This window comes from Suillus paluster, assembly GCF_016628075.1.
Source record: "Suillus paluster strain FC165 chromosome Unknown EDB91scaffold_23, whole genome shotgun sequence".
NCBI classification, from domain to species: Eukaryota; Fungi; Basidiomycota; class Agaricomycetes; order Boletales; family Suillaceae; genus Suillus; species Suillus paluster.
Genome location: NW_024537583.1, coordinates 226,600 through 241,017, shown reverse-complemented (window position 1 = coordinate 241,017; position 14,418 = coordinate 226,600). Strand labels below are relative to the sequence as shown.

At 47.4% G+C, this 14,418-nt stretch overlaps 5 protein-coding genes across 5 annotated transcripts; 3 read left to right on the top strand and 2 right to left on the bottom strand.

Moving 5' to 3' along the window:
* EDB91DRAFT_1237140 (uncharacterized protein) lies at window positions 1-3,919 on the top strand (the record flags this gene model as incomplete). The annotated part of the gene is made up of 12 exons (XM_041321549.1): window positions 1-265; window positions 390-490; window positions 528-912; window positions 967-1,107; window positions 1,217-1,445; window positions 1,559-1,628; window positions 1,721-1,857; window positions 1,917-2,013; window positions 2,156-2,585; window positions 2,668-2,839; window positions 2,909-3,554; window positions 3,722-3,919. 12 exons carry the CDS (start codon window positions 1-3, stop codon window positions 3,917-3,919), a joined length of 2,871 nt encoding a protein of 956 aa, XP_041177606.1.
* Window positions 3,920-4,593: 674 nt separating this feature from the next.
* Window positions 4,594-6,018, top strand: EDB91DRAFT_1052476 (uncharacterized protein; the record flags this gene model as incomplete). The annotated part of the gene is made up of 2 exons (XM_041313682.1): window positions 4,594-4,979; window positions 5,007-6,018. 2 exons carry the CDS (start codon window positions 4,594-4,596, stop codon window positions 6,016-6,018), a joined length of 1,398 nt encoding a protein of 465 aa, XP_041177605.1.
* Window positions 6,019-6,696: 678 nt separating this feature from the next.
* EDB91DRAFT_1130690 (uncharacterized protein) lies at window positions 6,697-7,731 on the bottom strand. The gene is made up of 5 exons (XM_041318615.1): window positions 7,710-7,731; window positions 7,605-7,646; window positions 7,375-7,522; window positions 7,072-7,312; window positions 6,697-7,008 (listed from the first exon to the last, which is right to left on the bottom strand). The coding sequence occupies exons 4-5, from the start codon at window positions 7,303-7,305 to the stop codon at window positions 6,853-6,855; spliced, it is 390 nt and encodes a 129-aa protein (XP_041177604.1). The 5' UTR covers window positions 7,306-7,312; window positions 7,375-7,522; window positions 7,605-7,646; window positions 7,710-7,731; the 3' UTR covers window positions 6,697-6,852.
* An 834-nt stretch (window positions 7,732-8,565) lies between these two features.
* Window positions 8,566-11,145, bottom strand: EDB91DRAFT_331019 (Alpha/Beta hydrolase protein). The gene is made up of 5 exons (XM_041326882.1): window positions 10,790-11,145; window positions 10,560-10,739; window positions 10,409-10,510; window positions 10,268-10,356; window positions 8,566-10,214 (listed from the first exon to the last, which is right to left on the bottom strand). Exons 1-5 carry the CDS (start codon window positions 10,987-10,989, stop codon window positions 8,746-8,748), a joined length of 2,040 nt encoding a protein of 679 aa, XP_041177603.1. The 5' UTR covers window positions 10,990-11,145; the 3' UTR covers window positions 8,566-8,745.
* Window positions 11,146-12,602: 1,457 nt separating this feature from the next.
* On the top strand, window positions 12,603-13,997 carry EDB91DRAFT_1130660 (uncharacterized protein). Its single transcript, XM_041318614.1, has 5 exons — window positions 12,603-12,924; window positions 12,979-13,015; window positions 13,063-13,259; window positions 13,319-13,515; window positions 13,567-13,997. Exons 3-5 carry the CDS (start codon window positions 13,073-13,075, stop codon window positions 13,807-13,809), a joined length of 627 nt encoding a protein of 208 aa, XP_041177602.1. The 5' UTR covers window positions 12,603-12,924; window positions 12,979-13,015; window positions 13,063-13,072; the 3' UTR covers window positions 13,810-13,997.
* The last annotated feature ends 421 nt before the right edge of the window (window positions 13,998-14,418 follow it).

The window sequence follows — 14,418 nt, the reverse complement described above, 5'->3', positions numbered from 1 at the left end:
ATGTTCAAGAACAAGGCTGGCCTGACAAAGCGCACACACACGAAGCACCCAGAACTGCTATGCAATCGCCAGTCATATCACCAAGCAGCACCCACTGGCAGAGTCGGTCCAGCCAATCCTGAGCCGAGAGCTGATCATGAACATTGGGATTTTGATGTACCTAACCCTGACGATGAATTTGAAAATCCAGATGGCTTTGCACCAGCTTGCAATCACCAGGATTTTGATGGGCCCAACCCCAATGCCGAAGTTGAGCATCAAAATGGTTTTTAGCCTGAGGGTGGAAGTTGGGTAGAACTGGGACCTCTTTTTCGAGCTTTTCATGCCCATCTCACTGGTAAGCACTGTTGTTGTCAGCAGACGTGTTTGAAACCAAACCCTTCACTCAGGACTTAAATGTGATGCCGAGGGTAATTTTATCGATCAGAATGTGCCTCCACAACCCCAAACTGATGCACCACCAAATGATTGGACCCCATATGAAAACCGAGTCACGTTTGAAACTGCCAAATATTTTTTCCAAGCAGAATCAGACATCTGCAAAACAAATTGACACTCTCCTTGACTTGTGGGCTGCAACATTGATTAAGCACGGTGACGCTCCACTGTTCACAAGTCATCGTGACCTATATGACACAATTGATGCGACACCACTTGGTGATGTTCCATGGGAGACATTCTCCATGTCCTACACTGGCACCAAACCACTGCATGACATACCTCCATGGATGAATGCAACATATGATGTCTGGTTTTGCAACCCTCATCTCCTTTTGCATGGCTTGCTCAGGAACCCTGACTTTGACAGGGAAATGGAATATGTCCCATATCAGGATTACACTCTGGAAGATAAGCGCTGCTTCAAGAACTTTTTCTCAGGCAACTGGGCATCGAACCAAGCTGTACGTGCTTGTACATCTGTCACTGATGTAGAAAACTGATGGCACTGCATGTTATTTACTTAAGATACTATTTCTCAAAACAAAGAGACTCATGGATCGAATTTTATGCTGCTAATCATAGGCAGCAACAAGACAACAGTTTTGGTGGCCACAGGGCACACCGAATACCACCCTCTCTATATGTCAGTAGGCAACATTTTTAACAGTACATGATGTGCACATCGCAATGGTGTGGTTTTGGTGGGCTTTGTCGCCATACCAAAAAGTAAGCTGTTTGTTATGTCTCTGTCCTTACTGACTCACTTTTTATATAGCTACAAAGGAACACGCTGGCGATACAGATTATCGCAACTTTCGATGGCAAATGTTCCATTGCTCGCTTGCCAGAATCTTCAAGGCCATCAAACCATACATGAACACCCCTGACATTGTTTGCTTCCCTGACAGTCATTTTCGCAGAGTCATATATGAACTGGGTCCATACATTGCAGATTATCCAGAGCAGGTCTTGTTGTCTGGGGTAGTCCAGGGATGGTGTCCAAAGTACCTGCTCAATGACAACTGACTTGACTTGATGCTGACTATTATAGGTGCCTTGCTAACCACAGAGACTTAGACGGAGATTGACCGTGCTTGCACTGGTGCAAAAAACACAGAGAACTCCTTGCTGAAGAGCTTGAGTATGGAAAGTTATGGGAGGAATATGGTATTGTTGGTGACCTTATGGTGAGTCTAATTGCTATGATTCGCATCTTAATATCTCACTTTTATTTATTCAGCCCTTTACAAATGATTTCCCTTGAGCAGATATCCATGAGTTGATTTCCCCAGACATTCTGCACCAGATTATTAAAGGCGCTTTCAAGGATCATCTGGTGGATTGGGTGGAGTCTTATCTAAAGAACACACTTAGTACTTTGCATGGCATGCAGGTTATGGATGACATTGACAATAGGTAAGAGACTCCCAGTTTTGTTCATTTCATCACTAATAGTATGTCCTCTATCATCACAGGATAGCAGTCATTGCTCCTTTTGCAGGTTTACAACAATTTCCTGAAGGACATGGATTCAAACAATGGACTGGTGACGACTCAAAAGCATTAATGAAGGTGTGTTACCTTTTCCCTCATTTTTTGTACATCCTCTACTCTAGCTCTAGTCATTCATACCCTGTTACTACTTCCCTTCTTTCTCTTCTCTCTCACTATAAGTCATGCCAGACACCAGGATATAAGCTGACCTACTAATCAGGTCTACCTGCCTGCTATCAGGGGCCATGTCCCCGAAGATGTAGTGCGCACCTTCAGTGCATTCCTCGACTTTTGCTATATTGTCCAGCATGACACACTCACTGAGGACAACCTTCTACAACTTCAGGATACCCTTGATCAGTTCCACCAGTACCAGGAGATATTCAAGACAACTGGTGTCATGCTGTCATTCTCGCTGCCATGGCAGCATTCATTAAACCATTACTCACTCCTTATCCAACTATTTGGGGCCCCCAATGGGCTTTGTTCTTCCATTACAGAGTCAAAGCACGTCAAGGCTGTCAAGGAGCCCTGGCGCCGCTCGAGCCAATACAAAGCACTTGGGCAGATGTTGCTCACAAATCAACATCTCGACAAATTGGTGGCTACACGCACAGATTTCCAGGCACATGGAATGTTTAGGGGCTCATGTCTGTCTGAAGCTTTGCACAAGCTTCAAAGTCATAGGTGATTTCAATATTATTTATTGAAGTATTCTCATATTCTACACAGGTCACATAGACTCTGATGACAATGACAACAATCAAGTGCCTGTTCTCAAAGACAGGTCTGGGTATCTGAATGTCAATGAACCCAAACATAGATCTGCTGAGGGTGAAGTTGGCGAAACAGTTGATGGACCTACAGTGGAGGCTCATGTTGAGCTTGCAGCAACACCTCATGAGTCTGCCCCTACTCTGTTTCAGTCTTACTAGTACTGACTTGGATGCTACTTGTTCATAGGTTGTACAAGGAATGTGCGTGCACTCAGTGACGAGCTTGAGCTCCCCAATTTTCCACAAATGATCCAGCAGTTCCTCCATGATCAAGTGCATGCTGCCAACCCTGACCCTCCTGTGTTTGACCCCACCACAGCACTATTGTTCTTGTGGAAAGTCTCAAATTTCAATTCTACAGCAGCATCATTCTACGCCCCCAGTGACCTTAGCAGCACTGGAGGCATGCGACACGAACATATCTGGGCAGTACCATCTTGGTGTGGAGGTGCTCCACGGCATGATTGTGTCATTGTTAACATGAACACTGGCACTGATCTTATGAATGGCCTTCCAGTTGCACGAGTGCTCTGTTTTTTTTCTTTCAACAATCGCACATCATTTTTTCAATGTGCTGTCGTTCATTGGTTCTCCCATGTCCTTGAAGAACGTGATCCAGACACAGGGATGTATGTTGTTTCACCCTCGACACTTGACGCTGTCGGCACACCAGACATCTCCATAATTCATATTGATTGCATCTTCCATGCAGCACATCTTATTCCAGTATATGGCTCAAACTTCTTGCCTCATGCAATTGCTACACATGACTCCTACAATGTCTTCCGATCTTATTTCATCAACAAATATGCTGATCACCACGCATTTGAGATCACTTGCATGGTGCAACAGGCGGCATTGGCACACTCAAGTGCTTGTCGCCACTTGATCCTGGCAATACAGGTGCATTTTTAAATCTATCTATCTATGTACATTACTTACAGCTATTTTCATGTGTTTTTCAATGCTAACATTTACACTCATTCATGGCGCATGACTATTTTTTTCAGGCTTCACCCCTCATGCACCCTCTTGCACCACCACTGCTCTACCTGCACCTTCCCAACTCTTGTGAAGAGATCTCGTCCGTGGTCCTCCTCAAGATGAAGGAGACTGCTGAGTCCTACTTGAGCTATACCTTCAGCAATGCCACACCCTGTACCATCTGCACATTTGTAATATCTACTCCCCCACCAACTCTCTGTTAAGGTTGTGCTCAAGGGAAGAGTAACTCAGAGGGCTTGGCTTCAGCTTGTGCGCTGCACCCCTTACCTGAGTACATGCCCTTAATTTCTGAGAGGTAGAAGGAAAGTCCAATGGAAGTCCGGGTAAGTCCAGAGATCAGATGCAGGGGGAGTTCGGCGGAACTCCAGAAGGCTAGGAGTGAATAGAGTAAGGCTACTTCGGACAAGTCCGGAGTAAAAACGGAACAGAGATAGACTACCATAAGGTAGAGCCGGAGATGTAGTCTTAAGGAATAACCCTAAGACTCGGAGATTGACAAGAGATCAGACTCAAGTCCAGGGAAGCAGGAATGAGCAGGAACTAAGATGATATTCGAACTGAGGAGTACCAGAGTTTTACAGGAGTTTATATACTGTAGGTATCATGTAAGTAATCAGTCAGCAAAGTAAAAGCTATGCCTGAAGCATATGGAAAGTCTATTAGTAAGTGTATAACGGATTAAAGAAATGAAGTCAGAAATGAAGTGCAGACGGATAGATCAGTAAGCAAAGCAGAATGGTATACAACCAGTAGCCAGAGAGCAGTATTCTAAAAGGAGATAGGTGTGAGTATGGAGATGAAAATGGAGCGCCAGGCGGACAACAGGACAGAGACCCAGGCTTTTGTAGGGGAGATCCAGGATTCCAGGTCCAGAGGTATGGGATATGACACTCTCCCAGTTTTACTACTTCCGGTATACACCCGTGTTCAAGGACTTCTTCGTCCCACCAGCACCACTTCATCCCCCATAGCTGTCCAAGAGGATGAACAACAGCACATTCTGGAATTCATCACTTCTTCATGGTCTGATAATGCACACATGTCCTTATGCATCTCTGGTACACCTGGAACTGGCAAGACCACGCTTGTCAACTCTGTCCTGTGTTTATTGGAGGCGTCTGAGGGCATGTCCAACCGGAGAGTGATATCTATTAATTGCATGGCCTTGACTGGGGTCAATGCCCTCTGGGATCATCTTTGTGAAGAGTTGTCCCACACAAGCACTTCTAAGAATGGTGCAAAACCTTGCAAAGCCAAGGGTAAGTAAGCAGTCGAGAAGGCATTCTCTAGTTCAAATAATAAGTGGTGTGTACTGTCACTACTGCTCATCTCGTTATCTGACCTTGGTACCAGCATTCTCGTGCTTGATGAACTCGATCATATTGTATCTTCAAATCAGACACTTTCATCAATTTTCTCCCTCTCACAACACCTCCCATCCACCCTCTGCATTATCGGGATTGCAAACACGCATACCCTCACATCTTCCTTGGCACAGTTGTCTATTTGTGAAGCTTCCAGCGCCCTCACTCTTCACTTCGGCATGTACTCCTCCCAGCAACTTCTTCAGGTGCTGCAAGCACGTCTGTCACCTCTCTATGATACTCTAGAATGCCCACAAGCAACAGAGCAAGTCAAAAAGTTTCTTCCTACTTCAACCTTGACTCTCCTCATGAAGAAAATTGCATCACAAACTGGTGATGTTCGAGCATTGTTGTTCGAGGTCCTTTGGGGCACAATAGACCTGGCCGTCACAGGTTCAAAGGTCCAAGATGCAGATACAAATCCTCTTGCCACTCCACCTCTCATTGTTAAACCGGATCACATTCTTGCGGCCCTGAAGGTGTATCTACCTTTCACTGGCAGTGGTTGCTCCTCCACTTCCTTGATGCCATCCTCTGCCAGTAGTGAAACCGCGTCCAAGGTCTGTAATCTTGGCCTGCAAGCCAGACTAGCCCTCCTATGCATGCTTCTTGCATCAAAGCGGATGGAGGCAACTTTATTGCTGTCCTTGTCTGCCACCTCGATGCCTACCAAGTCCCCTGTGAAGCGCACAAGCTCTGCATCAGCAAATCACTTTGCCTCTGTGGGCTCTGTACAGCTCTGTACAGAAGGGACCAAGCTATGGCCAGCCATTTTTTGGTGGTGGGAAAAAAAGTGTTTTGCTGATGTGCTGTTTCTCAAAGAACTCCTGGGCTTGATGTCGCACAGCTCCACCGTCACCATCCCCATGCATATACTGTGCATATGGGTGCAAGTAGCACTCTCAATACCCATGGGTTTACCCATGCTAATGCCGTGACACTCGACTTGTCTTGTACTTCCTTAGAACTCCTTAGAAATCACATCCACCTTAAAAACAGTTATTCAAAAGTTCACTAAGTAGAAGAATAATGCCTTGGGCATCCTTAAACATGCTTATCCACCTTACTGAGTTGCCCAAGGAAATTAAGGGCCGAAAAGGGATTCGACGTTTTCCTGATGTCTGTACAGAGATTCACAGAGTGAGGTGCTACTGTGATGAACTGGCTAATTGTACAGCTGTAAGCATGCGCTTACGCTGATTGGACACCGCGCTGCATTTGTCTGTGTTTGGCTGCTGATGTTGATTCATTATATATAACTCATCGCTGATGTACCTGTATCTTATCTCTTACCGTACCGCCGAATCCCATAAGCTCATCCACGTTATCTCTGTCCGATTGCCTGTTAGTGTTTGCCGTCTACTGTGACGGCGTTCCAACAGCGCTGCACAAAGCCGAGTAGTTTACTGATGTGCGTTACTTGACCAGAGGCGGCGATGTGTACAGTGGACGATTATTTCCCCACAAATTGAAGTGGTTTTATTGGTCGCTTTAGTGAGTGGTTTGCACGCAGTGACAAGACAAGGAACACCTATGATCTGCCTCGGTGCTATGCGTATGCTCGTTGCGCTCTCGCCGGTCGCAAGTGTGGAGTGCAACGAAAAACGAAACCTTGCGTGCACGAGACCACGAGCATAGGATTGAGTGATGGCCTATGGAAAGACCACTATCGAAAGTACGCCAAATCAACTGTCTGCGAAATTAGGTTTTCTGCCTAATTTCTAACTCGACCACAATCAATACCAGGCTCTTTGACTCCTAATCCATTTCCTTTACAATAGTCCACTGTTTACCCCACCGACATACCCGTATGAAGCAGTGCAGGCTGGGATGCCAAGGTTGTAAGGGTCATTTCCAGGTTGGCACTTGGAGTTAATTCCCGCATACGGAAAACATATGTCGCTGGGGCCTGATGAAAGTGCCCAATCCTGGAATTTTCCAAACATCGGTGGGTGAGTATGCATGTACTGCTGTGAGAGACAATTACTTACGTTCGGCGGATTGTATGAGCACTCTGTGAATGTTCCCGGATTTGCAACAGAAGGGTAAAAGCACGAGATGGTGTCGCCTGAGCACGTCCAGTAGTTGAGACATGCATCCCCTTGCGATATACTGATACTCTCGTAATCGCAATTAGGGCAGGCCTCGCATTCGGCGTCCACTCCCGTGCTGAGCGCAAAGAGGTTGTAAATGATCAAGGCCGCGGCTAGTACAAGACGAGTCATGTTTGCACTGACGTGTTAATCGTTAGATTTAGCCCCAATTGAAAGCGGATTGCGGTCAGGAAAACATACACGGTGTGGTTGTTTTAATTGCTCACCAATTCTTTGGCTAGGGACAGTCGCTCTTATATGTCGTCAACAAGTTGCTTCAGGCACGATTAGGGATGTTGTGAGATCCCATAAATGTCGCGTTCCGTGTCATATGATCCACGGTGTGGGTCTGTTCGAATGACATTAGTGTGATCACTTTCTTTGCCTACCCATGCACATCATAGTTGTTCACAGTCTTTTTGCTCACCCACCGATTTTGGGGTCAAATTAACACATTGCCTTCACATGAATTTCCAGTGCCCACAAAGTAGATATCCAGCAACCACACAGTCAACGAGCCGACATGAAATACTCACATATACTTGCAACAGGTCAGACTCACCGAAATACATATCGTCTCACAAGTGTGATTAGTTCCTCTTCAAATCAGGAAGGGAGAAGTAATCGTCATCCCGGTCACCCTCGCCGAGTGCGTCCATGTGCATGAGAGTTCGATAAGTAAGAGCTTAGAGTCAACTTGAATGAACTTCAACACGATGGCGGAGGTTGGGCGGAAGTGCAACGCGTGACGCAACTTGATGCCGAGCCAGTACGCTCGTGCCGACCGATAATTTTGATGAATTCTTCTAAGTTTTCACTGATCTGACAGCATCACGGTGCACCGCGGAGGCCTCTTTCTAGAGGTCATGGTATAATGTAGACAGCGTTAGCCGCAGGTATGGATAGGCTACTGTACTTGCCAGCTTCGGGGAGCGTAGCGGATGTGTATCGGAGCCGGTTAGTGTGGAACGGATCTGGTCAGAGTGTAACGGAGCCGGGTGGAGTGGATCGGAGCAATGGGAACAAGTGGAAACTTGTTATGCTAATAGGAGAGATAATATTTCGACTTCCTATCTAGTGCATAATACTCTGTACTTATAGTCTAACTAATACTATGATAACACTGCTAATCCTGAGTGATTCGGGATACCTTTCATCCCGGTATGCGATGTACAATGTTCTGCGCAGTAAAGCACTGCTCCGCGGTGAATGATTTAAATAGGGTTTATAACGCTAATATAGTCCGGATGCCATCCTAGCATCTCCGGAGTTAAACTATCCTACGGATCCGGTTGCTTGTCCGTCGGGGCGGGTTGGAGTTGTCCTGCGGTGTCCCGAACTTGTCGGTGGGTGACCGGAATCCAACACTCATAGGCGCAATTTTACAAATTGTGGCGTGCGCATCATGACCAACAATACGAGGCAAGGTTGCTGACTTGTTCAGCGTTGCATCAGTGCATGCGAGACGATTCCTATTTAACTAATGCAATGGTAAACTAATATGGACATGCGTGTATGTAGATCAATGTACAATGCAATATGCCAGATGAGCTCGAACGTGTGTAAAACCCGCTAGGAAAAAAAGACTGTACAAACCAGCCTCCCCACCCAATAATAAGATGTCGTTATCCCCACTAACATAAACACTACTTTTAAGAGAACGCGATGCACGGCTGGACTCACGACGGTCACCCTCGCTAGCCCAGGCCCGTTGCTAAGCTCTTGTGCGACCTTCTGCACAAGTGTCATGCCCAAAGGCTTCAGCACGCCCTCCCATATCTTTTGACGCCGTCTACCCCCAAATATACCCGCACTCCGCTCACCCGTTTCGCCCTCAGGGCCAAAGACATACACCTTGCCACGAGAAGTGTCCCATGGCCGCTCTCCCTGCGCAAACTCGATCCACCGTTCCTGTATCGCGTCTCGCACATGGGCATACATCATCTCGTCGACAACAGGTTGGGCCCACCCACGGAAACTCCACTCTGGGCCGTAAGAGAACTTGTCGACATCCATGAGCTCAAGCTCGTCAACGGTGTACATCTTGCCTAGGATCTCGCCCACGTCAGCAGAGGTCGATCTTGATGATGGAAGTGATGGGAGCGACTCGTCATCGTCAAAAGCAGTAGGTGAAGACGCAGCTGATAATGCGAGTGAGACGTTGTCGAACAAGTATATTAAGTCTGCGGCGTGGTGCGGCATCCCCCGTGCTGGACCTTCCTGATCAAACACATAACGCCAGACCTGTCGACCAGACCTCTGCTCAGCTTGAACAACACACTCTGTAGGCCATGCTATGCGTGCATCCTCCACGAACTCGAGTAAACGGTCGGTAAGATCGTCCGACAAAGTGTGCGGGGCTATCTCGTATGCATTAAGAAGAGCGGAGGATTTTGTGATCGACTGGCAGATTGCACGAACTCGTCGCACAACAGCGGGAGCAGCCCACTGGTGTGCAGGCTGAGACCAAAGAGAAGAGTCGCACGCGCAGTCACCGATGAGGAGGGGCTGGAGACCAGGAGTGGGTGTAGGGGGGATAGTAGGCATACGGTTACCTAATGGGCGTGGGCTTCGGCTCTTGCTTTTGTCCTTGCGAATGGCAAACCGCAATGAATTCAAACCTCTGTCAAGAGGAGCTCTGGGGGGTTCTTCCGACTCCGAAGGCGGGCAAATGAAATCTTTGAATCCCTTCCTGAAGAAGACACCGTCATCGACGGCCCGGAAGGGGAGATTGACGTTGACAAGTGATTCAGGATCTACAGCACGAAGTTGTGCGACGCAAGAGCTACGCAGTGGAGCCAACGCTCTAGACAGTTGCCATCCAGCTGAATGCAATTCTGGAGGACTGTGCTCGATGATTGCGCTTTGAACGATTGCGCGGGAAAATAGGGGGCAAGTCAAGTTGGCATTGGAGTGCAGATGAGCAACGATGTCTGCTGCTCCCGAGGAATGTCCGAATAGGGTGACATTGGATGGGTCTCCTCCGAAATCTGCAATGTAACGGTTCACCCATTCTAGTGCCTGGCGTTGATCGCGCAAACCTGTGGAATACTACATCAGCGAGAGCGATGTGGGGAATGTAAGATAAACTAACCATAGTTACCCACACCCTCGTCGCCTGCTGCTCGGTTATCATCTGCCAAGTGTGGGCTTGCGGCAACACCAAATACGCCTATGCGAAAGCTAACCGTAGATGAATACCACACTAATGCACGTAAGGCAGAAGGAGACGTACTTGATTGTGACCATTATGATCGGTTTACCAACACGAACACTCTTTCTAACAAGAGCGCCACCATCATAGACCCAACTGGAGCCACAACCACGGTTGCCTCCGCTACTCGCATGAGCGTCTATCACAGGACAGAGCACGAGGCCCGGCTCACCCATGAATCCAGACCATAACTGGAAGTTGCAATTTACTGCGGTGGCCAGCAGGACAGGTAATGTTCAAGTTGAGACACTCAAACTCGTCCTGCTTGAAGACTTGTCTTGGGATATCGCTATCGGAAAGACCAAGGAGTTCCTCTTCAAGACTCTTTTGGTCAGGTTGTGGGCATATTGGGCTGAACGATCACTTTAGCACGTTGAAAAGGCGCAAAAAAAGGGGTCGTACCCATGACGAGTTGCATCAACTGAGGAGGGGTATGAAGTGACTAGTTTCGATTGACGAAACCGAGCTGGTACGCTGGCGTATTTGATTCCGCGGAATTGGTGTATGGGTACATCCGGGGAGGATATTGGATGATCGACGCCTTTGAACGTGGTTCCTAGCGCATTGTGGTGCAGGATAACATGCGAACGATCGAGTATCATGGCAGTTGAGGTAGGGAGGAGAAGGGGATGAAAGGTGGAGATCTTTGGTGGTAGAGGAGTAAACGGAAGATATCCAGTAGGTCGTGTTTCGATCAAGGCTGTTGGCCCACTTGTATACTAACATCATCGATCCTAAACAAATCAACACAGGCAAGAAATCCAAGCGGAAAGCTCAGAAAGGCAGGTCTGGAGATGGAGTCGATCGCCACACGTGATGAGCGGGACAAACCGGGATCAAAACCAGGCTCAATGATTCTGTCAATTGCATGCGAAACTCGAAACCCAAATAGATCAACGCAGGCAGTGCAATGCTCAAAAATGCTCAGAAAGGCAGGTCGGGAGGACTGGTGAGCGGGGCAAACCGGGATTAAAATAAATCTCCCATTGATTTCGCTGTCTGGAACGAGCTTCGAGCCAATCTCCGCGTGATATGATCAAGTCAAGTGAATAGATTTGACGTACAAAGAACTCACGCAAAATGATGGAGCTAGTATGACGCGTGACTCTGGCACTCTGGCGTTGCGCCTTACATTTGTAGCCCTGACCGGCACCACTATGGCTTTCCGTGCACTGCATCCACAACCCAGAGGTACCTCTGCGCATAGCGGAAGAAGTAAGACTTCAGTTCTGCGCGATTAGGGTCGAGATCATGTGTGTTCAAAGGAGTTTCCAATCTGCATCATCGGGTTCAGTAGTTTCAAACGCACCGAAACACCATTAACAAAATCAGCCAATGCAATCGTCAAGAATTTAATGATGACCACTGCAAGAATACATATGTAACGATAGAAAGCAACGAGTCCGACAAGCAAGACTGTTTAATGACTGTTACCACCGTGATCAGCAACAACGCTCTGGCCGGATGGGTCAAGTACGTATCATCAAAAGGCAACACGCAACACTTACCTCAAAGTGCATGCATCATGAGTGTCGGTTCATCGCGGCGAATATAACTGGGAGAAGATTGCTCATATCATGTAATGGTATATCGAGAAGAGCTTTTATTCCATCGATGGGACCAATCGTTTTATTTTGGCAAGCAGTCTCGGATCGATACGATTCCAGGTTCCCACGTTCAGACCCCGTTAGTAGCGCTCATCCAAGGTTCTCGAAATGCCATGCAAGGCCCTGGCAGGGTAGCTTCATAATATTATTGCAGAGTATCCCTGGATGGCACAAGGATGGCGAGACGTTTTCCTCCCACTTCAACGTCGACTCCACACCCCGAACTTCATCCCAGCATGTCATTTAAATCTTCCGATGAGCATTATGATTCTACGCATGTGCACCGTGGTTCAGCAGGTAAGGATAGCTCTGCATATGTTGAAGCTCTGATGAAAGCCCATCTTCAACTGTTTTTTTTTGCTGTAGTCGATGCGTGTAGTCCTAGGAAGCCTTCGTAATCAAGAGGGACATCCTATCCTTCGTGGCAGACATTTTGTGAGACTTTGCCAGTCGGGTCTGTCTGCGTAGCCCTGCAGGCTGCCATCGCAAGCTAGAAATGCCGTGAACAAGTCTGACAAGTCATGAAGACATGTACAAAGGGTCCTCATGCGTCACATATAAGGCCGGCCTTCACGATTTGCATCTACAGCTCACCCTTTCCTTGTCCGCGCGAGGTATCTGATGGTGGCATTATACTATTCCTCGCGACTGAACGGTGAGCTGAAGAAAGTGGTCAGTATATTGTTGTCTTATGTTTATCGTTCTTTGGAAGTCGTGGGGTTGGTGTCACATAGCATTGCCATCCTCTGCACCATCTTCAGGCTTCTTTACAGAGGCTGGATGCGTCACTTCTGGTGGGAAGATACATGGGCGGCATTTGCACTCATCGCAGACGGTAGAATTTTCCTTCTACATTGCCTTTATCAACAAATCGACCACATCTGCTAGTTGTTTGCCTGACATGTATCTGGCTCGACAGAAGGGTAACTTGTGAGTACTTGAGGTCCCACTCTAAGATTGATCACGTGTTCATATCAGTCGAAGCCTGGACCCTCACAGTAGCTTTCACCTCTGTCCTGTGGTACGCATCACACCTCGCTCAGTTACATTTCAATCTCACTGGTCCAGGGCTGCGCGTATGAGCATCATTTTCTCCATCATCCGCGTCGCCAACTACTCAGGCTCCAAGATCCACAAACAGGTCACCTATCTTATTGCAGTTTCCTTCGCGTGCATGTGGGCCGCATCGGTCGCACAGAAGATAATCATCTGTGAATTCCATTCCTGCTACATGGGTGAGTCAGTGGCGGTCACGCTTCTGATCAGTTAGTACCTTTGTGCTTTATTAGGTTGCTATGATCCTCAAATTATGTGTTTTTTGCAGCAGACGTAATCGCGGATGCGTCCCTCGTTGCCGCGCCGCTGTATCTCTGGAAAAACGTAGGGTTCTCGCGTAGCAGAAAAATATTAGTCCTGTCTTCATTCGGCGCATCGCTTCTGATCACTGCCATCACAATACCTCACTCTATACTCCTCCTCGAGGTCCACACCACAACTACGCTCATCTTCGCGCACGTCAAGGTAAGCACGTTCCCGTCCTCTCGCCGCTCTTCAATATCCGATGGAAATCAGACCGCCCTCAGTCTCATCATCTGTAACCTCCTGGTGATCGTTACCTTCGCATACCGCGTATGCTTGAAGGAAACATTCGATCTCGACCAGTCCAGCGGAGTTTTCACGAGCGTCGTCATGGCGCAGATACCTTGTACCACGAACGGCGGGACGTCATTCGCTGAAGAAGTGGAGACAATGCGAATAAAGATGGAAGACACAAGTGTGCTGTACGCTGAAAAGGGCACTGGTGTTGAGAGATAGCCAGAAACATCGAAAGATGGCGAGTAATGATTGATCGCGAGGAAAGTGCCAAACGTGATGGCAGCACACTCATTTTCAACATGATGTCTGTATTATATTAGTTGTGCTTGATATACCCATGCCAGACTTGATCAGGTGCCACCATGAATCAAATTATTTGCTCATATGTACACCTTATAATTATGGGCGAATTCTTTCAAATTAGAGAGGATGATGAAAGTATCAAGCGGAACAAAAAAAAATGAGGCGATGTCGTATCTCACTCAAATTTAAAGGCGACAGCTTCACTGCTTCAGAGATAACCTGGAGGATGATTTCAATCCCATATGACAGAGGCCAGCTGCTCAGCGCTGAGCCGGTCGCGAGAATAGTAATTGGAAATCCACACGGTACTTCCTGTATTATGGTCTGTTTCCACGTCCCCAATACCAATGCAAAACCTTACACAGCGAGGAAACTGACATTTTACCACCTTTTGCCGCCAGTGAAATTACATTCGAAAGGTAATCTAGAGTGCTCTGGAACGCTCTAGGCTAGGTCTGGCATGCTCTAGCCAGGTCTAGATCTGCGTTTGAATGAAATCTTGCAAGAAGCAAAATGTTGAAACCC

Excerpts from the sequence above, each read along its gene's own strand:
- EDB91DRAFT_331019 (XM_041326882.1), bottom strand. The coding sequence starts at position 10,989 with ATGATACTCGATCGTTCGCATGTTATCCTGCACCACAATGCGCTAGGA. Across the intron at positions 10,511-10,559 it reads GTTATGGTCTGGATTCATGG|CGGAGGCAACCGTGGTTGTG; the intron begins GTGAGCCGGGCC and ends TCATGCGAGTAG. Across the intron at positions 10,215-10,267 it reads CGAGGGTGTGGGTAACTATG|GTTTGCGCGATCAACGCCAG; the intron begins GTTAGTTTATCT and ends AGTATTCCACAG.
- EDB91DRAFT_1130690 (XM_041318615.1), bottom strand. The coding sequence starts at position 7,305 with ATGACTCGTCTTGTACTAGCCGCGGCCTTGATCATTTACAACCTCTTT. Across the intron at positions 7,009-7,071 it reads GCTCATACAATCCGCCGAAC|GATTGGGCACTTTCATCAGG; the intron begins GTAAGTAATTGT and ends GGAAAATTCCAG.
- EDB91DRAFT_1130660 (XM_041318614.1), top strand. The coding sequence starts at position 13,073 with ATGAGCATCATTTTCTCCATCATCCGCGTCGCCAACTACTCAGGCTCC. Across the intron at positions 13,260-13,318 it reads GGCGGTCACGCTTCTGATCA|CAGACGTAATCGCGGATGCG; the intron begins GTTAGTACCTTT and ends TGTTTTTTGCAG. Across the intron at positions 13,516-13,566 it reads TCATCTTCGCGCACGTCAAG|ACCGCCCTCAGTCTCATCAT; the intron begins GTAAGCACGTTC and ends GATGGAAATCAG.